General features: G+C 27.7%; 1 protein-coding gene across 1 annotated transcript in view; it reads right to left on the bottom strand.

Annotated features, from left to right (window-relative positions):
• Window positions 1–24,294, bottom strand: part of LOC114124227 (putative fatty acyl-CoA reductase CG5065) — a 34,121-nt gene that overhangs the window by 3,408 nt on the left and 6,419 nt on the right. Inside the window, exons 2-8 of the mRNA XM_027987416.2 lie at window positions 8,953–9,155; window positions 6,420–6,668; window positions 5,882–6,027; window positions 3,649–3,758; window positions 3,232–3,424; window positions 1,267–1,518; window positions 281–538 (exon numbers count right to left, since the gene is read on the bottom strand). Of these exons, the coding sequence (XP_027843217.2) occupies window positions 281–538; window positions 1,267–1,518; window positions 3,232–3,424; window positions 3,649–3,758; window positions 5,882–6,027; window positions 6,420–6,668; window positions 8,953–9,155 (1,411 nt within the window). The remainder of the gene's footprint in view (window positions 1–280; window positions 539–1,266; window positions 1,519–3,231; window positions 3,425–3,648; window positions 3,759–5,881; window positions 6,028–6,419; window positions 6,669–8,952; window positions 9,156–24,294) is intronic.

The raw sequence follows: 24,294 nt of genomic DNA, 5'->3' as shown, positions 1-24,294 counted from the left end.
CCTGGACTACTTGTTAAAATAATTCTGCTTCCGAGTGAGAAATTTGTAGTGTAATTTTTTCATTAAGAATAATTGGTTTAATAAATGTTGAAAAAACGATGACAATAAAAAATATTAAAAAATAATTTAAAATGTTCTTCTGTTACGACTTAAAATGATGTGATCAAAAATATTGTTATATATAAACGTTTATAATTCTTTGAAATAATAAGTGTTATTTATTAAAATAATTATTATCAGATGTTTATAGTAATATAATATTATACATAATATAACTCACAGTTTTAAATGGAACCTCGCCCGGTCCAGATTTGCCAAAGGCTCTTTCATGCAATACTGACGAGCACCCAATAAAACTTGGATCATATACTTTTCAATATCAATCTCGGTGTTTGAAATGTAGAATTTATTCATATCCTCTTCATTCAGACCGTTTATTAATGCTTTAGTATTTTCGATTTTGAAGTTCCAACCACGCATGGTAAAGTACTGCAACACTTCCATACCGACCGCTATTCTTTTCTGAACTCGTACCATGCTATAAAATATGCAATACACGTGATGTTAATGTGGTTTATAACATTAACAAAGTAAGTGGTTTTGATTTTACTGGGTCTTACTTAAGATTAATTAAAAAACGGTTAAAAAAAATCATTTAGTTTATCCTTTGCATTATAAGCACTTAACGATCCCATCCATATACATATTGTGTGTATATATGTTGATTTGGCAATAAAGTAATATTGTTATATACTTATATTAAAGCCAAAAGGATTCATACTCATCTGCGTATATTATCGAAATAGATTTAGTTTATGGCAATAAATTAAATCGACTATCCTATATAGCCACTTAATAAAACTCCAAACTTCTGAATTTGAATTCATCATGGAGTTAGCTTGAAAATTAAATTCTCATATTTTTAAAATTAAGCTCTTAAACTCTTAAAACTTAAAAGTTATAGATTTTTAAATTTATGTATTAGAATTTTAAATTTAAAACTCTCGGCTCAATAATTATTTAGTTAATACTGATTGGCAATAGAGATATTGATAATTTTTACAACATTATTAATATTCGCGTAGCAGACTGTTGACGTGTACGTGTATGTGCACGCGCGGTAGGGTTCCGCTTTTTATTTTACGCACAGTCATACACATTATAATAATAACTTTCATACTGCGACTCGCATGTACGCGCTTAGAAATTCGCCGATTTTTAGTTCCTTAAAAACGGACATCCCACGTGTTAATACTGTTGACTTACAATGTCTTTTGCCTGGCCAACACCATGATGCCGTCGATCAAGTAGGCCGGCACGACCTGCAGCCAAAACACTATGAAATAGTGCATCAGTTTGTTGGTCCTCATTGATCCGTTAGGGTACCACAGACCGGCGTCGAATGGATACTCATACGCGTACCGTTTTCCTTTGGCCAACACTTCGCCCCAATTCAGGTGAACAATGTCTCCTTTGGATATATTGTAACACGGCACCGGATCGTCCATTACATCAACACTATAACAATACGGTGATGAAATTATTATTCGTCATTAATGTTATTCAATTGTTTTTTTTCTATTAAATAATTCAATAGTATTTGAATAAAAATAAAATATACTTATAGTGACCAATGATCGTGTATAGAGGCTTCAAAATCGAATCATATGTACAAAATCAATTCATTAAAGGTGAATTATTGTTCGTAACATACTTACTCGAATTCGAAATATATTTTGTTTAAACAACAATAGCAATTATATAGTGCGTTGTGGAATAGGCTATAAATTATAATAATTAATAGGTCTACTACGTTATTTTTTTTTTTCGTTTTTATAATAATTAATTTTTTTTATTGAGAATTTTTTATTATCGATATATATTATGTTGATATTGTATCAAATATTATTAAATTAATAAAACGATAAAAAAATATATTAAAATATAAATTACGTACGTTAACGTAAATTACATAATATGTTTTATACCTCAATGAATAGGTGCCTACATGTATAAAAGCTCATCAATTTCTAAACTCTAGTGCATTCCAAATAATATCTCCAGAGATGACTCACAATTTTAAATAAAATAGTCAGTAATTGATCAAATATTTTATCAATCAATCAACATTAACAATTAAAAACTATGAATAGGCACATTTTTTTTTTGTGTGACAAATAAAACATACTGCATTAAGAATTTATTATAAATGCCTATAAATTAAAATTTGATCAAATTTTTAGATTAAAAAATGTTTCGTTTTATCGGCTATATTATTATGAAAAGCATATAGTTACAGAAATAAAAGAAAAGTTTAGGAAGTCCGTTAAAGTAAAAATGTTGATATCAAACATACTTTGAAAATTAGTACTTAATTGGTAACCGAAGATTCGACATTTTTACATAAATCGTAACCCTGAATTCCGAATTTTATGTTTTTATTTTTTGGGATGCTGGATATTTTGAATATCTAATAATTATGAATAATTATTATAAAATATATATATTTTTTTTAATCAAATTCACTTCGATTGGATGAATATACTTATGTTAAATATCCAATAGAATGAGAAATGTCAAAATAATTATCTCTGCACTTTAAAATATGTAAATATGTTGAATGTCGAAACTATAATGAATAATTCTATTTAATTCTGAACGAATGAAGTATATAAATATATTTTTAATTTGAATCACATTAACTTTTACACGGTTTTCGTTTTATATTAATTCGTTTATTTGACTTAATATTGAGATATTATCGGATGTTTAAATTATTATGGTTACAAATATTTTTTCTTATCGAGTATATTTGTATAATGTATATGAAGACTTAATTTCAAAATACAATAGAAAAACGAGCATCAGCTGGATATCATATATTGTATCATCGATATCATATACCGTACAGCATGTCGAAAAATAAAAACGTTAATTTCAGGGTTAAGATTTTTAGTCGAAAACTCTCACTAATTTTCTAAAAAAAAAATGTTAAATTTAGGACGTCAGGCCATCTAAACTTAAGTATGTATATTACCTACCACTTGTTCGATGCTTAGGAGGCTCTTCGAGTGATCAAAATGTTCACATCGTTAGCGCGGTTGATTTATAATAGGTAATACATTATGTCATATACATATTATAATATTAAATGATGATATTAATTTTTCACACGCCAAATAGACAGAATAGTAGCACTGTAGCAGTTTAGTGTAATGTTATAATATTTACTTGATTATGGTTCTCTTCCAAGCAATCAAAATCAGAGCGTTAATCGCAATATCTACGGGCACTACTTCCGCTTCGTAATCCGGACTGCACAACACGGATCGGATCACACCTTTTCCGCCAGCCACGATGACTCCTACCGGACCGTTCAAGCTGTCCACCCATCCGGGAACGGGCTCCTTGAACGAAGGCGTCACTATATCGGAAAGGAAAAAAAAATCGAAAAATTAAGTTATCCGAACTAATTATGGTAATTACAGGGCTGTATATGATGGCTGTTACTGCAGTCCGTAGACAAGTCGTATACAAGTCGTCCACCGCGGCTGTTGCAGATTTCAAATTAAGCTCACGCAACGCGTGTGTTATTTATTATAGGCTATGGGTCAATACATGAACAATATGATATCGATTTAAACTTACCAATCGATGGTCGGGCCACAGATATTGGAATCCGATTAGCATATTGGCTGACCAATGATTCCGCCAACCTTTTAGAATACGTGTAGCAATTAGGATGGGGCCCCAGCAATCTGAAATCAATTTATTTATATTAGTTGAATACCGTTAACCGTAAGACGATTACTATGTTTACTACGCGTTCCGTTTGATTCGACGAATTAATTACGATATTCGAAAAATTGTATTTATTAATAGTTGTTTATTTTCTCTAACACCACTGGACCACGGTATACTAAGACTAACCGGTTCACCCTGTGGTGAAACAAAAATAAATAATTAATAACTAATTATATTCTCTGAACTGATGAATATATATTATCGTTTATAGTTTCCTAAAAAAAATCACTTCCGGAGGTTAGATGTTTATACGTGTTAACTTTTAAATTTTAAGATATCATGATGCAATATCGAAAACAAATATATTAAGCTAGTCAATTAAATTATTTCTTCATAGTATACCATTAAATAAGGTTAATACATATAATATTAAAATTTAATTTAATAGATTCTCAGCAAAACGGGCAAGTTTTTGGATCATCATAATTTTTTTTTATGAGTATCTTTTAAGTTCATATTTTAACAATATTGCCTTTGGCTCGTGCACTGATTCATGATCGTCGATACTTCTTTTTTTTTCATTTTATTATTATTTAATTCAACAAACTAAATTAACGTTCAATACATAATAATATTAATGTACTTTCGTATGCAGATTAACTATTATTGACGCTTTGTTATAAATTTTCATACAAAAAAATTAAAATAAATAAATAGGTATTTAAATACATTACAAATAAGAAAGTAAAAATTTCTTTAATTTTCAACAGTATTTATTTAAAATATTTTAAATTTATATGTTAAACAATATTTATCACCTTACCGGAGTGTACAACAGTAGAATTATTTATTAATCAAAGGTACCAGTAGACAAAAACATGTTAAACACGTTACTGTTCAAAAAAATTATAAATATATTAATAAAATAATTTGTATTATTATATAAATTCGATGTTAACCAATTATTTGAATTTATAAATTGTTTACTAATCATTTGAATAATTGTTTACTTTTTATTGTACAACATCTTTTTTTTTTTAATAATACCATATTATAATATCTGTCTATTTTACAATAGATAGATACTGTATATACTACGTATATAGCCATATATGTTATATAATTTGTTTTATTTATTTATTTTTGTAACATAATATAATACTTAAGATACATAAGAAAAATAATTATATCAAAATGTGCATATTATAATATATATAACAAATTTATTCTTAGTCAATGATGCAGTCAATTCAAATATGATTTATTTTCTTATAAATTAAATTTTTTCATATACATCAATAAATATTCAACATCAATCTTCATTACAATGTCGGATTAACATGTCTCCCGTAAGGAGACGAGTGACGAATACTTATAAATAAAGGCACAATACGGTGATAGTCATTCTAGACACTTACCTACGTGATCTCGAAAACTGTAAGTCCAACAAGTCAAACTGACAGTTCTATTCATGAACGTAAATAGTTTAAGTAATATTATTTTCTTGACAACGTTAGACACATACGAGGTATTAAATTTAAACTAATTTTCCTTCGTTTACATTTAATTCGTGTTTAATATCTTTACTTTATTTACATTGACTTGATAAATAAATAGTTACTTTCAATCAAATATACGTTTTGATTATTTGTAAATAATCGAAAAATAAATATTATCATAAAATTATTACTAATAATAATTAACATTCATGAATAAGAAATTAAGTATGCAATTCTTAAACTATTTACTTCTTGTTGTTGCCGTTGGAAAAAATAATTGTTCAATAAAAATCACTTATTTTTGGTACTTTAAAAGTATTAAAGAGTAATTATAATAATACATACATAATAATAAAAAACACGTTGTGCTGCATATATAGATAAAATTATCTTAGAACCAATTATTAAATATTTTCGTGATAACAATATAAATAGTAACATAAGTAAGTTGTTTGAGTTATTTCTTATTATTACTGAAATTGTTTTCGTCTAGTGAAATGTATTGTACTTATTATTTTAACTATTTTTTTTATCATAGTATACCATTAATTTTAAACTTGTTTTTAATTATTATTATCAACTCGACTCAAAACAGTTTAAAAATATCATTATCTGATCCACACTTGAATTATAATTACCTAGGAGTGATGATTTCAAGCGTATGATCGTCCATCCATTCAACAGCGCGCATGACATCCTCCGGATTGGCCGGCGATGGATAAATCGTTTCGTCGAGTGTGTCAAATTCGCAATGACAGAAAGCCGTGGACAAGTGGACGAACGACTAAAACAATCATATCGATTTTAATATTGTTGTATATCACGAAGAAAAATAAACAAAATAAACTCGTCCTTGTCGAAATCAAGTCGTTTTGCCGTTTCACCGACGCAAATCGAAAATCGCGTTAAACTGCAGTATGCTCCATTCTATTTTTTTTTTTGCACAGTATTGTGGCGGCTTTATTTTTATAGAAACTCAATAGTGTGGTAGGTACACACTCTCCAAATACAAATATTATGTATTTAATATATAGGTACATCACTGACAACAATATTATTCGTATTAAATTACATTGTACACTATATAATATGTACACGTCGTTAGAACCGAAAACACTATTGCACTAATGTGTCTTGATATAATAATAATAATAATATATTCTAAGTCAAAGTTACCGCTAAATTTTTCATTTCAACTGCCAAGTCCAACACGTGTTTCGTTCCAGTTGTGTTATGTCTTATCGCATCCTTCAGACCGGATTCCAAACGTAACGACGCCGCCCCGTTAAAAACGATTGACACTTCGTTGAAAAGTATCGACTTGTTTTCGTCACTCAGCCCAAGTCCGGGTTGGCCCAGATCACCTTCCATCGCTTTGATTTTCTTCAATTTCTCCGGACACTCGATACGCAAGCGGTCGAACACCTTTGGAAAAAAAGTAAAATCCATCGGTTACTTATTACGCCCTGTATGAGTAAAAACTTATAGTATTTACATATTTGTAAAAAAAAGACCTAACCTAGAAAAAAATGTGTTTCATTTCACGACAAAACCAAATCTTTATGTTGTTTATTTAGGTGTTTTTTTTTTTTTACTTTTTGAAGCATATTTATTTGTTTGTGTTATTTTTTCCACTTAATATACTCTTTAACTGCAATGACCAACCTGAAGTGGTTAGTAAATCGGTTGAATGTCTATGAGTTCACACACTTGCCGATTTATAGGTATTGGTTATGGCTCATTAATGTTGTTATTATTTTAGACTTATTATTACATATTTTAATATTTATTCATTAAACCACTAGAAAAATATGTTAGTGCATATTTTAAGTGATTGTAATGCATAAGTGCAGTTTGTATATTTTTTTATTTTTTAGAGATGATATAATGTGTCTCCTGCCCGAGTCACAACGTATAAATACGTCCCAATGAAGTAAAATTAACATTTGTTTACGTTTAGTCGGGCTCATTGACCTACCTATATAATAATATATACTTTTTCCAAGGACTCTATAATACCCTTATATTATCTAAGCTGTTATATTTGATAGCCGTTAAATTATGTTTCTATAATGACCTTATTTCGCTGATCCCTATAACTAATTATTGAACGTCGTTATAAACAACATTTTCTTCTGCACTTTTAGATATTATTATATACAAATATTATAGTCACTTTTACTTTCAACACTTTTATAATCAATTACACCTAACTTGAGTGTTATAATATAAACGTATAGTGTACACATAACTACCTATGATAATATTATGTTACGATAATCGTATAGTCGTGCATAAACACATCTCGCTGTACGATCAACGACCTTACGAAAACGATGAATATTATAATTAATTATGGTGTTCTTCATTATTATTATAGGTATCGTTTTTGGTATAACAGGTACCTGATACACGCAGTGTACGTAAACATCTTATCGAATTCTAAATAATAATAACTACACGCGCCGAAGGACATAAAAAATATAATATTACATTATATCTGTGTGAATGGTCTCGAGATGTGGACCACCCGTCACATACGTACATTTATGTGACTTGATTTATGAAAAGCAGCTTAAACAAATTATATAGAACTTATAATTTCATTTATTAGGCAACAGCAACTATTATAGACGCCTCATCCTCTCCAGCTAAAAGATATTCAGACCACGGCCTTGGCCACGCCAACAATAAAGAAATGTTTTTTTAGTCATTTATACCTAATGGCTAATATATATTATACCTACTAAAATACTAAATCTTAAAATTAAACTATGAAACGTATGATATAGTTTATGAATACTATACATTACTACATAATTCGATTGACACAAAAGTAATTAACGTAGAGAATTAGATTTCCTGTAAAAAAAAATTTACCTACTAAAAAAATAAAGTAAATTAGTTAAGTTATAGTGACTTGAATGTATTTTTTATATCATTAAAGTAATTTATATTATACTGTTACTAATACATAAATACTTGCCCTGTAAGACAGTAAGTATAATAGTACTACCTATGAGTATTGTAAACAAATTTGGAATTTGAGATAAATAAATAATAACATTATGATAACAATATACGAACCATATTTTTAGATTTAGAGCAAAGAGTAATATTACAATAACATTTTATTAATTTACAGTTTTTTTGGAAAATATATTTATACACATTGTCAACCAACATTAATCAAAATATATAATTTTAAAACGTAATAAATATATATAAAGGCAATTTAATTATTTAATTAAGTTAAAAGCTTTCAAATATGCCAATAAGGACATCACCAAATACAAAAAACAACCAAACTACCATAAAAATATTATGTAAAATAAATAAATAATAGATACCACTAAAATTAATCAAAATTTAAATAGGTACATGGAAAATGCGAACAAGTTAATTTATTGTTCATATTTAAATTGATTGACATAAAAAATTAGAATTGCAATTGGAATGACATTTAATCATTGAAATGGAAATATACTTTAAATATTGTTATTGATAGAGTGATACAAATATTGTAATATTATTTATTAGATTATTATAATATATTATGCACTACGCCACTGCATTTAAATACCTTGTAGGTTAAAACAATTTCACAGAATTTTTTTTTATTTTTTAATCCTCCCGAGCATAATATTTTTTAATTTATTTTTCACTTGACCAATACAATTTAATTACGAATTTAAGATTATCACTCAACTGCTAATTTCCTTATTTGCTCTATCCTGTTGGCCGGGCTAAAACCTCGCTTCGGACGACACAGTACATAAATGAACTTGATGTCGCCACAATCTCTTAGCAGCTTTTCAATGAGCACTTTGCCCATGTAGCCCGTACCTCCAGTGATGAACACCGAACGACCGCTGTACCACTTGCTTACTCCTTCGTACGACATTTTTTCACCTGGAAAATAAGATACTCAACGTTATTCAATAATAATAACATATGTTAATATTACCTACCATCGGAAGAAAATTCATATTTCGAATAATGTACAGCTAATATTAATAAATAAATATTTGTACAATGGATGAATTTATTATAATAATATGTTATAAACTTATAAAAGAGGAAAACATACCATGTATATGCCAACAATATTATATTATTATTTGTTTTATTATTCAAGTAACGCGCAACACGCAGATTATACCTAAAGAATATTATAACATTACTCGTGTAATGTGGAGTGGATTTTCTCAAAGAGCAAATTTAATTTTACTACCTACAGGAAAGTGATTTATTATTATATAGGTACTTTATTACATTGAAGAATTTTCAAAATAAATATCAACTAACTATAATATTGTTTACGAAAAAACCAAATATGAACAAAATATATATAGGATATTATTTTAAATATTCCTTTTCCTATACCAAAATATTATATATGTATGCCGAAAAAGATGATTTTAAATCCGGCTTACAAAACACACTCGACTTAACGAGAAATATGAAAATATTTCCACATCAATAAGCTTTTAATATTTTAATTTTTAATGGTTCTTACTAACCAAAACTTAATAAACATTGCATACACGCATTTATACATAGGTACACATTATTGAAAACTGTTACAAGATAATTAATTATCATAGTCTATACGACGGTGTTGCGCGACACGTTATTGAATGCATTTATTTTTTTTTTTTTTTTATCACAATTCACAATAATACAACACTTTTGTTGCAAAAGGTCCTCACGGTTTCTAATAGAACAAATAGAAATCGTAAATATATTATGTTCATCCAATAGAATTATCTATTGAAATTATTTTTTTTATTTAGCTAGACTGCATATTGGTCCGTATTAACAATGCATAATGCGATTCGGAAATATTTTCCAATTAGGTACATAATAGGTTTTTATTTCATTATTACTATTTCATACTTGTTTTAAAAATATGATACTTATAATCTATATAAATAATATAAATACGTATATTATATGCATATTTTAATATTTTATGCATAATATATAATACCTATTATTATTTTATTTGGTTTTTTTTATGTGAGATAAATTATAAAAGAAAAAATTATTATAGTAATGCCATGTATGAAATATATAATATTTAACATAGTCACAATATTTCCCATAATTATTGTAAGCACCTTCATCAAAAAATACAATTTAAGATTCACAGCGCAGTTTAATTATTTTAGCAATAATTTATTTTCACAATAGTCAACTATGTAAAATACGATCGTTTCATAGGAGCGATAGGGATGGTCCCTTCCATGTTTTACAAATCATATTTTACGTTGTTATAAGACTCTACATTTCATTAGTAAATAAATATCGATGCTTTTTTTCATATTAAGATACCTGTCATTAGTCATTATAATATAGCCCATGCAGGTGTTTATTGAACAGTTTAATTTTGGATCAGTGATGTATGTAGGGCGTGTAAATGATTTTTTAAAACGATTCCTTAATCCATTGAAACACGATTCAAACGCATCTAGTGCGCTATCCAAATAAATTATTACGGAGTGGTTTTGTAAACACATTTGTGTTTTGTCTTACCGTGTACCTATAAATATACATATGTTAATTTTTGGAGAGGGGAGGAATTGTTTTTTTTTGTCGTCACTTTCTCCCGAGATGAACTCTAAAAAAAAAAAATGAATCTGAATCTATAATTCCGGTAAGAAAAAATCACGAAAATTTTAATTTAATAATATTTGTAAACAAATCTTTTTGACTAAGCATGATATTGACGAGTGGACCTCGTGTCTTAATTCACCTATTACTCGGTGAGTTGTACAAGTGAAACGTTATAATCATCGAAATAATATTTTGTATATAGCAATGCAACGAATGTTGTCGATCAACCATAAGGTCATAATGATATGTATTATTTTAATATTATATCCTTATAAGTAGGTACACATATTATAGTTTGAAATTTCGAATATTGACAAATCAAACCGCGTAAATATGCCGTAAGTGGTTGATAGCTGCTTGTAAACAGTTGATGTGGGGTGAATGCACACGATTTATTTACGCCTACCATACCTACTTATTTATGATTTTTAAACTCAAACACGTGTGCAACGATATTGTAATTATGATAATTATTACAAAACCTGCGGGTTGTATTGAAGTAGGTATTGAATAATAATAATAATAATAAAACGGTACTTTTTCATACATAAACTGAGTAATTAGGAACCGCGCTAGTGGTTACAAGGACGATAATATTATTATTATATACATCATAATCACGTGTGATGGAATGTCGAGAAAATTATCCAGTTAACCTGCCAAGTGTTCGGATGAAATAGAACGTGACAGAAAATATGACGCCACGGCACGATTGTTAATAACGTTTTTACGTTCGCTAAAAGATTGTTTATAGTAATAATTATAATAATAATAACAACAACAACAATATTAACAATATAGTTCAATTAGAATTTATACCTGTAATACGGTCTTTGAAATCGATATTTTAACATAAACTATTTTAATTGATAATATCAATAGTAGCTGGTAAGTAGTGAATAATAACAATATATCACATTGGCTGCGATATTGCGCTATAGCACTTGCTACTCCCTTGTACGTACACGATACGATCAGATATGCATAATTATGATATGTTTGAATGTTATTGAAGTTAAATATTATAGTATTGTGTTATCAATTGCATAACATTTCATAAAACTGTATGTTATGAATTCGTCAAATATACGACCGTATATATCATAGCAAAAAGCAACGATGCATTGTAAGACTTACAGTATTAATGTATTAATGTGCTAAGTGGTGTCGAACATTATAATTATAAACAAAATTTTGTAACGTGCAGAATATAAGATTAAGGAAGGTAGCAGAAATAATGATGTATATATTATAAATGTGTGTAATAAAATATCGCTAATTTTCCATAAACTTGAACATAAATCAAACACGCGTAGTAACCATTTTTACTCGAATTTCCCCCAATACATAATTTATAATTTTTCAAAATCATCAATACGCATTAAGTTTCTAAATTTCTACTCTTCTTCTCTTGGAAAATTGTTTTAATCATATTATTTAATATTCATGATCAGATAATATGATAAAATATATCGGTATCTCAATTTATGATAATATAATTATAACATGCACGTGCATAGTCTAGTAGTATTAAAAACTAATTCCCCTTCACATTTTATACATCGAAGGCAAAGTTATAATTTGCCCCCCCCCCCCATGCGCTACCTTCTAATTGATCGAATATTAGAATACATATTTTGTTTCAAGTGTTAAACTATTGAACTTAAATATTACTTTTCTAATTAATTTCTTATTTGTCATTAAAATACTAATAGTTCAAAGTGTGGATAAGTATTATAATATTTAAAATAAAAATATTAGTATATTATATTATTTATCATTATTGAATTATTTGAAAGAAACCTGCAATGTATGGCTTCCTCCACCAGTATATTTTTTAGATGGAATAGATAAAAAAAAATTTTGGCTTCTATCCACCTCAATAACAAAAAATAATTTTTAAAAACTACTCAGTGGTGTTACGCAATCAGATACACTGGATAAAAATCAAGTTAGTACACCCATACAGTATTATCACATTGCCTGTAAATTCAACCGGAAGTAATTCGAGTAGAAACACGTAGATTTGATAAACGGTTCGTGTACACCGAAAAAAATAAGCTTGTTTTGTGTAGAAAAAAAAAATAAATGTAAAACATATTCTGCTGAAACAGTAAAACGAAATGCTATATGTACTTATTGCATTTTGTATATTTTTATATTATTAATAACCAACAAAATATTACAGAATAAAAATAATCCATGATATTAGTCATTAAAATATCAGAATATTATTTGTTTAAGATATTATACATTTTAATATACATACAATATTATAATACGATTTGATAAACAAATCGCTTACCTATGTGCGCTATTTTTTTTATTATTATTATTAAGATTTAGCTATCGACTGTGAACTAGAAAATTGTCAATGATAAAATGAGTAAGTCAAGTAACAATATGATGGTAGTATAGGTATTTAGAAAGAAATCATTATGTTAATTACATCTAATACTATTATTACCATACTCGTCTATAAGTACAGTGTTCAGACGTCAATCATACAATTTTGCCAGATAACGGCAGCCTCGATATGTCTGTGATATTGCCTTGACTTAAATTTCTTTCTAACAATGATAAACATATGTTTCATTATTGTTATTACTCATAGCATTAAAAAAAATCGAAGGCATTGTTAAATATTACATAGACATTTATTTTTATTTTTTATCTGACTAACATTTTTAAGTGGTCACCTATGCATTAATTAACATAATATGAAATATTTAAATGATATTCCAATAAACACATAGAGTTACTCTATTCCGAGTGTTTTTATTCTCAATTATTTAATTTATAATTAATGATATAAGTTACATTTATTTAAATAATAATAATATTTATTACTGTACGAATATAATATCGTTCGGTTTTATTTTTTAAGTATAGTATATTTCAAATTAAATTTAAAATAAGCTTTGATTGGTTAAAAACAATTATGATATTGCAATGTGCTTATATTTAATTCGATCGATTCCTACAAATATTATTTTTCAGAGCCAAAATGTCCTATCGCTATCAATGTAATATGACAAAGTACTATAATATCTTCGCTTCTTTTTAATTATTATTCACACCAATAGGCAATATCCAATTAAACAGCTTAAAAACTTACTTAGTATAGATCAAATTCAGTGTGATAATTTATTATATATATATATGTAAATAACAGATTTACCTAGTTTTGGTAAATATTTTTATTTGATACATCAGACTTGTAAGCATGCCTTTCGTATTATAGGTAGGTAACCTAACCTAGGTATCTATTCAAATATTTCAACAGAAATAATCTAAATTTTCAAAAATAAACGCATTGCTCTATGACATTACCTATGTATAATTGATCAAAATATCTTGTTCAGGAATATGCAATTCATGAGCAACGGACTTTAGTAAAATGGTCAACTGATATATTAACAATACTGTGTTTAGGTATAAAATATAATATGTAATATTTGTGGTTTAACAAAAATGTGAAACATTGAATTATTTATATGAATAATATCAATACATTAGTTTACATATTACTTTGTTAAGTATATAAGTAAACATAAAAATAATGCAATTGTAATTAAAAATACTAAATATCTTATTTTCTTATGTGACTATATATTTCGGTATGATAATGTATAATTTAAGCATTTGTATATTTTTGACACTTTAAAAAATATTTAATAAAGTTTATATGAAAAATAAAAACAAAAAATTTTATTAAAATATTGAAATATTTTACATTTTTATGTTTTATGAAATTTTCAAACACTACGAGTAATAAATAGTTGTGAATTCTGAAAATATGAAGAAATAAAAATCGTTCGCTACATTTCGGTTTTATTATATATTATAGTACTTCATAAGTATGATATTACTGAAAAACCACTTTTTTACGTTAAACGATTTCACTAAGCAGTTATACGTAAGTATACGTCACATTAATTCAAACATAACATTAGTACCTATAGACTATAGATTTTTTGGTGATTTCACGTTTTGAAAAATATCGCGAAGATCGACGAAACAAATAGTAAACATCATAATGTTCATGCAAACTCAGTTCGGTCTAAACCTTGACCATTTTTGGATAAACCACATACTTATGTAACGATTTATCACTGCTTTCAAGTTTAAAGACAACCGGAGACACCTATATAACCTAGCCCAACTACAATGTCTTCATAATAATATAACGTCTTATATTCTACGCCCGGCGTGACAAAACGTAATCATTTTCGTTGATACGGTGTTTGACGATGATTTTTGCATTACATGGCACATTTAAATAATGACGTCGAGTTCAATGATGAGTACACCATTATTGTTTGTTCTAGATTATTGAAAACACATTAAAAATAAAGTAGCTGAAATATGAGAGATCGTTTATACAAGGCTTATACCTATACTACGAATCAAACATAAAATATTATGAGTATAATAGGTACGTCTATGTTATAATATTATGTATATTATTATTCGTCATAATAGGTGTGTAAGTATGAAGCTGTAGATTGATTTCGACTCACCGCGGTATGTGAATGTATAAAACAAAAATACGTTTTGCTATAGAGTCTGGTGATTATACTTTCTCCGTCAATATAGGAACACGATAACCCTAAATTACTATTATCTTATAATATAGTATTTGTTATTTCACAAAAACAATTTTCGGACCGCGTATTGAAAACGTATTTTGTCATTTTGCCCCCATCAATTATAGGAATCAACAACGAAAATCAATTACTGCTGTATACGACCGTGATTTTTCCCAATCGCAATTAAATTTCGGTGACGACCGAAAACAGTTACCAAATTGCGTACTGGCGGCTTCGTGTACAACTATTTAATTGTACGACAATAATCATGCTTCAGGCGTAGAACGATTCAAGACTAATCATCAACTTGTCCAGACAATCGCATATCGATACCGCGATTTTATGAGTCGAAAAATTGCCAGGAGGTACCGATTATACCGCTAAAACGACCGTCTTATGTAATATTGTCAATAAAGATGAAGTTGACATTTTTTTACTGCCACCCCTAGGGACATTATACGGCCACCGGTTTGTACGATTTAGGTTAGATGGACAGATGGTCCTCGTCTCACAGCGTCTCGAGATGATAAAACCATAATGTCATCGTGACGATGGTGCAAGCACTCGCAATCCACGAATATATACTTAAACAATTTTATTGTTTTAGTAAATTTTTTTCATCAAACGACAGACTGCACATAAGTAGATTGGCGTACACATTTTCAAGAAAAACTGCATAACTTTCATCTCATCTAACCAAATTATAACTTAATGCATAAAGTACAGTAGGTACATATAGGGTAGAAACTCTGGAAAGTCAATTATATCATAGATATTTGGAGCTTTTTTACTAATTAGCAATCATATAGTTATTGTCGCTGTTACGGCGAACGTATACTTCAGTCTGCGTTCGTGGTACTTATATTAAATTAAACTATTCGTAAGGTGTACTTTTGAATTTAAACTTCTATTTAAAATATGTAAAGTTTATCGCAGGTTTCTATAAGCCATTTAAAGAGTTAAAAAAAAAAAAAAAAAGTCAGTCGACTATAGAAACTTACTTAAAACTATCCCAAAAAACGATCTTATCAACGCGGCTTATTCGGTCGAAAAATATCGACGATTTACCCGGCCTCGCCTCAGTCTGCAGATATATATACGCCGCTGCAGTATACGACCGCCCGGGCGTATAATAGCTATATTATGTTTCGAACGAAAAGAAAATAACGTCTACGAAAACAAATCGGACCGCCGCCGCCGCCGCCCGATAACGAGTTTTGACAAAGAGAAATTGCATTTTTTTGTGCGCGGCGCCGGCCGCCACTCCACTATATAATAATATAATATACAGCCAATGCTTCGTATATAATATTATTACACGTGTATTCGTGTTATGTCGTGTATCGTGCCCACTCGCGGATTACCGCGTTTTGTGCAATGAAATAAATACGCTCGCGAGCATTATGGCACCAGCTATTCCGTACGCGGTGACGTAACGACGACGTCGCGGTACATACAGTATCGTTGATTAAATAATAATAAAATATCGTTGTGGGTACCTGTGCAATTACGATTTATAATAATAATAAAAAAAAAATGTTTATAATCGAAGACAGCGATCACGGGACACGGAGTGTAATATACGTAGGTACCTGCACAGCTGATGATAATATAGTGTATTTATCCAAAACGTTTTGACGTCGCCGTTCTATATATATACATATATATATAATATGTAATATTCGCCGCATGCTAAATAGCGATTGTGCGTGCTCTGTGCTTGTTACGATTGCAGTAATAACATTTTAAATTGCAATAAACGTCGACTCCGAAACGGCGAGGCGCAGTGTCCGCCGCGGTCACCTATACCTAATACGTATTATAATGGTATACTCTGCAGTCGATACGCGATATTATCGCGTCATATACGCACGTTATTGCAACGTGCCTACCCGACTACCGGAGGTTGGGTTAACAATAAGGTCAACCTAGCCAGGATTTTTATGGCAAGGGCTAAACGCTATTATGATTTGAGTTAATGAAAATCAAATACAACGAAAAAATGAATAAACACACTTGATAATACTTTTTCAACTCAAATATTATATTATACAACTACTAATGACAACACTTATATTAGTTAAATAATTAAAATTTGTAAGACGATTTCCATATTTAAATTTGAATATTTCAAAATAATATTAAAAATACGGGCAATTGGGGAGGAGCATTAGCCCCCCTTGGCTACGTCACTGCCAACTATACGTATTGCATATATATATATATACATATGTGTATGTGTGTACGACGATCGATTGACGAGTGTGGTAAACATTTCTATAAGATAAAAAACGAAACCATTCTGGTTTTTTACATCGTGTGCCGGATACGATTAATGCAATATGCTGGCAAGGTAGTGCAAATTTTTTTCAAAAAAAGCTACAGATCCGCCCTTGGGCGTTATTCGTAACAGATTTAATAATAATAATAATAATTATTATTATTATGTGACCTGCAGCTGCTAGTCTAGGTACACAAAGTAGATTATATATTATACAATAAGCTAATTTTTTTTCGACGAATTTTATCATAATTATAATTATTAAATTATTTATTTATTCATTAAATCGTATTATTCGCAAAGTTATTTTATACGATGCGTAATTAATTAATAATCAATTTAATTTCATAAATTAATTTACTATATAGCTTTAAATTTTAAAATTGATTTATACACATACGCAAGTTAGTTACTGCTTAAAAGCTAAAGTGATTTTAGTTTCCAAAGTCATTTTCTATAGTCATTAGTTATAATTTACCAAGAATTATAAAGGTTTCTAGTATACTATTTATTCATATTCTATGTTAAACTAAACATTCAAATGTATAAACTGTTTCCACTTTCAAATGTATTTTATATTGTATATTATTACGTAAAAAGTAATTATAAAATTATATTTTTCTACATTTTTTTTTACACATAATACGATTTAGATATTAAAAGGACTAAAAGAAGTCATAATTGTCGAACAAAATTAAAAAAAAAATTGAAATATTTTGATATTTTAAGAATACAAAAAAAAATGTAGATGTCGACTGCCGGTACCCACAACATTATTCTGCTATATAAGTAATATAAACTACCCTATCCCCTATAATAAAGTCATTACTCTTTGATTACTATCCTTTTAAAACCATTTTAACATTTGTTTTTATTTGTCTCAGAAATTGATGAAATTGCAAGTGATTAACATTTAATTTGTTGTAAACATTTCAATTTGATGCTGGTCTTTAATATATTATACTCTATATGAATCCGGATTAAACCAATAGGCTAAAACCGGTTGAAACTGCGACAAAAATCACACATTCGTTTTAAATTTTGTTTCCGAAATAACCAGATAATTATTAATGTTTTAAATACCTATACTGGCAAACTGAAAACCTGAAATATTTTATTTACTTTTCTTCAACGAAACTGAATACCAAATTAATCACAGTTGTCGAAAGAGGTTATTTTTCCGAACTAAAAACTTAATTTACGTTAGATATCTTGAAAAAATTATGACTATCAAAGTAAGTACAAATTTGAATCTATAAATTGCATATTATACTAAAATACCTATCATTAACCAACCCTACATTTTTCTTCTTGCCAAATGTTATAGAATTCTATTCAAAAATTATAGGAAAAATCAAAACTAATATATTTTCTCTCAATAACTAAAAAGTTAAGTATAAAAATGAATATACTTAGCAATAGATAATAATTAATATTTATGATTTAAGCATGAAGTTTTATTTACATTTTACAAAAACACTCATTGACTAAATGCATTAACTCATAATTTAAATTTTATATTTACATATAAATGCAGTTTTAATACTTAAATTATCAGTTGTGCCAACATTATAATATCTAATAAGTTAAATAGTTATAATATAGCATAAAACAAATACATTGTATAAATTTACTTAAGATACATTTGTTAATTAAAATTTAAAGTTTGACAATTTTGATTGGTACACATTTTAGTTTAATATCCCAAGTAAGATACTTAGGATTTTTGTGCTTTTTAACGACACTATTGATTTTATATAATTTTTTTATACTGTATTTTATTTTATTTTACTTAGTCTCAACACTTTCAATTAATGTCAAGAATTCGTAACTGAAATATAACCATAATCATGATTCAGAACCAGAACTCAGTTACTTGAGTTCAAAGCCCTGGTTTGATGGTTTATTACTTTTATAAAACGTCCCATAAACATCATACTAGGTATATAGCTTATTGTAGTTAATATTATATATTTTAACTTCATAATATAACTAAAATATATTTTAGATTAATTTTAACAAACACGTTGAACACGTATAAAAATACGGTAATAAGTTGTTCTCGTTTAGCTTTTTAATAAAATAAGCCTTTAATCACGTTTTGATCAAAACACTATAATGTGTATAGTGTCTAAAACAAACTTAAGTTGATTGATATGTTGTTGAATTAAAAAATTTTATACCGTTATATTGCTTTACATTATTTTATACCGTAAATTATGTTTCCATCTAAATAATAATAATTAGAATGTCAAATATTAAATATATCAAATATTAAAGTGTAGAGTAATAAAAATATATTAAACGAAGTGAAACCAGGTATTATACATTTTTGTTTTATACTTCAGCGGTGAAATTATCGTACAATATAATATTATCGCATTTTAATATTAGTGTCAGCAGATGTATCTACTATATCTATGTACTGTAGGTGCTACAGACGCTACAGTACTAACTAAATTTGTAATTATTTTTTTTCTTAATAAAACCAGCGAGTCTAACACGTGCGAAAATCCTTTACCCCCCCCCCCCCACACACACACACACACACATGCAAACAAGATAAATTTATTTAGTAATTTTGCAAATAATTTAAAAATGAATTTGTCTGGGAGAACGATTATATCATACATGTTGTTTGACATTGGAAAAAAAATCATCGACACTTAACCGTGTGGCAAGAATTGAAATAAAAATGCTAAAATCGTCGAAGTGGAGAGTACCAGGATCCGGGTAACTGCCGATATTGCATAATTTTTACTGGAGATTTCAGTAACCGCAATACACATCGCTCGATATAGAACGATGTTTTAAGAAGACGTGGCATATTATGATAATTAAATTACACGTTTATTAACTAATATAAGTGTAATAGTAACTATTGAATCGGGTACTTAAAATGACAGATAGCTATACCAGTCATAAACCAAATATAATAATTAAATTCCCCTCGAACACCTGTTTACATGTGTAAGTATGCAACGTATAACAATATTAAAATTTTAATGTTGGTTGAACCAACTTAAAACAATAAAATACCCACACAGAACATATTGTAAAACTCAATAAATACGATGTTTTAGTAAAACGATCATATACATTGGTAGTACAAAATATGAATCAATCATATTATTATCATTCGTTTAAATAAATAAGCAATGTGTATTGTGTATAAATATTGACGTGTGTATGATTTTATGTTTTAGCGTCTTATTTATGCCGCAAGAAAAATACCTTTATATTTTAATCTTATATTATTTTGTCAAACATTCCGCATTATAAAAATGTGTTTCCTGCAAGTATGTTATACAATTTGTTTCCGTTCATTAACATTATTGGTTATACTTAAATGTGTATAACACCATAATGATTTTGAACTAAAATATAGTATCCAAAACAGTCTCTTCTATTTAAAATTAAAAATGTTCAAAAACCGATAGGTATAAAATTAAATAATTCTATAATATTTCTGTACAGTAATGAACGCAACAACCAATTAACTAACTTTTCTAAATATACTTTTATTTCGTAACGAATATAATATGTAAAGCCATCATAATTACATCATACTATTACACGCGTAATACACACATATACCTACGGTTGTCGAGTAGAGAATAAAATATTATATATTAATAATACATAATTTTTTTAGAAAAATGTATAGATAACAATCAACTCGGTAATCTGGAATTCAGTAGTTAAGTTGTAACTACTAACTTGTAAGTTATAATTGTCTAAAAATGTTTGTACTATCGTACCTATCGAGCACAATAAGCAATGAAAATATTTAACACATTGTTTTATACTTTATTACATTAAAAAAAAAACCCCGTTAATTTCATAAATTTGTTTTAAGTTATAAAAGTGTATGATTTATTTTATAGGTGTAAGTAAGTGTTCAAATTATAAAACAAACTAGAAGAAGTACGTATTAACACATCGAGGAAGCTCTGATACAAACATAGTTAGTAGGTAATTAATACTTAATACAAACAATATATTATGATGATTTAATTATAATCGAATAAATAAATTAGGTTTAATTTATTAGTGTTAATGAGTCCTGATAAGTAATAATTACTCGTGTCATTATACATTCATGTGAGATGGCTTGCTAATTAACCGTAAAAAAATAAACATGAATAAAAAAATGATGCTATAATAAAATGTTTATGTTAATGTAATTTAATTTATTATAGGTAACGTGGACATTCATTATTAATTTAATCATAATAGTAAAACACAAGTGAAATTATTCAATCTTAATCTATGCATTATTTCGCTTATCTACTTTGAATATATTTTTATTTTAGTGTTGTAAACGACAGAGTAAACTATTTGAATTTTGAACTAATCAATATTAAAATTAATTAAATATTAGGTATTCAGTATTAATAGAATAAACATAAGAGTTACTTTTTAGTACAATATACTGTACTAATATTAGTATTAATGATAGCTATTCGACATGTTTGTAAACTACTCGCATCGAATATGTACATTAATTATGTTATTTTTGGAACTTGAATAATTATTTTTTAAATTATCAGTGCAATTTAAAAATGTATTAAATCCGTTTTATTATTATCGATTAAAATTAGGTACATTTTAATAAACTTTGAGCTATCATCTTGGCACATTATAAAATAAAAAGAGTACATTTATATTCTATAGACATGTTTACATTTTAAAACGAATTTAATTGCAATAAAAGTTATGCACTATTTAATATTTTCACTCTAATTTTTTTTTTCTTAACAGTTAGTGATTAAAAGTTTTCGAAATACATGAACAGTAAAGTCAAAATATAATTAATTTAGCGTTTTAGTTGTTACAAGACATACCTACCTACAAGTTGTAAGGCTACAACTACATAAGTCTTAATGAATAATATGAAAAAGTATTCAGATACATTCAAAAAAAAGTTATTCAATTAATGGTTCTCGAAAATCATGATGATTATATTCAACTTACTAGACGCAATTAAGTTAATATTTTTGATTCGATCTAAATTTCTCGTTGTACCTTCCACATTATATGTTATAGGCGTTATAGCCATTCGTTCACGCCTTGTAAACACTGTACAACAATTTACATTAGTTACGTGTAAAAAAATACATGTTAACTTCTCTTCCATGTAGATTGTAGAGTCTAGACATTAACAAACAACAACGATATCAATTTATAATAATATGATAGTTAATTAATTCAACGAAAACCCTCTACAAAAGAAATTAGTGTATTATAATTAGTTGTTCACTGATACTCATCTATACTGATATTTTGAATATAAGCACTTGTATGTGCAATATACGTATTATACGCCTAGAAGTTGTATAACGATTAAATAAAAAACAAATTTATGTATAATATTTATTTATAGAGTACATTATTCATTCATAAACGAAAACTTTTAATGCTCGTACCTTTGCATAATTTATAGAACTCATTAACTTATATTTAATAAGTTATTCCGAAAAAGAAAGACCAACTTCAACTAGTACAATGACATACCAAATCAAAAATAAAATTAATAATTATATCACCACTGATTTCCGTGGGTCACCTCAAACTACACTCTGAACAGTCGAAACAATATCTGTTCTTGCATAACGGCAACAAAATAAGAAGTTTATACAGAAATGTTTTATATTTATAGACGCACAATAATTAACATAATAACTGAATACGATATCATTATTCGTTCGTTACCCTCTGTGTATTTATACACATTTATTTTTCTTGTATTTTTTAGTTGTTGTTTGACATTGATGTTACACATAATATATTATAGATACAACATGGTAGGTACCTCGTTTTTTATTTCTGACTTATCGAATTGTTTAGAACACAACTTCATCTTTTTTTTTAATGAACAATTAAATAAACAGCGACACACAAGTGTCCAATATTTTAAATTTATTTTTACTCGTTTATATTTTATTGAAATTATTAATAGTTTTATTTCAGCAGTTATACCAAACGAATATACCTATATACTACCTACCTACTACGGATTATTAAATTGCTACAATGTACTTTAGTTTTATATATTTTGTATTTTGTTTTAGTTGATTTTTCATTTGGTCGATTATCAAACATAAATTTAGTATTTTCTACTTCCATTTTATTTTGTAATTGACAATCTTATATTAGGAATACGTGAAAAAAACGAGTATTGAGCACCTACCGGATATAAGTTAAAGGACGTAATATATTCTCATAATGACCCCTGGAAATTTTCTTTGGTCAGTGTAGTGTAGTAACTTATTTTTTCTATATTGACGACCCAGAAAATAATAATATAAGATAAACTTTTAGGTACATTATTATATTATTATAGTGTTATCAAGACACCCAGTAATTACAACATTGTGTGACGACTGACGAGTGATGTATGACGTGATTGCAAGGACACGTGGTGTACCTACCATTAATTAGTGCATGTATTTTTAATTTTTATTGGACCGCGCAGTACCTACGTAATTATTATAAACAATGTTAAAAAACCAACAAAGGTTTGATTTGCAATATTTTTACTTTTGTTTTAAAGATA

The sequence above is a fragment of the Aphis gossypii genome, chromosome X (genome assembly GCF_020184175.1).
Source record: "Aphis gossypii isolate Hap1 chromosome X, ASM2018417v2, whole genome shotgun sequence".
NCBI classification, from domain to species: domain Eukaryota; kingdom Metazoa; phylum Arthropoda; class Insecta; order Hemiptera; family Aphididae; genus Aphis; species Aphis gossypii.
The sequence above is the reverse complement of the archived record's forward strand: the minus strand, read 5'-3'. Positions and strand labels throughout refer to the sequence as shown.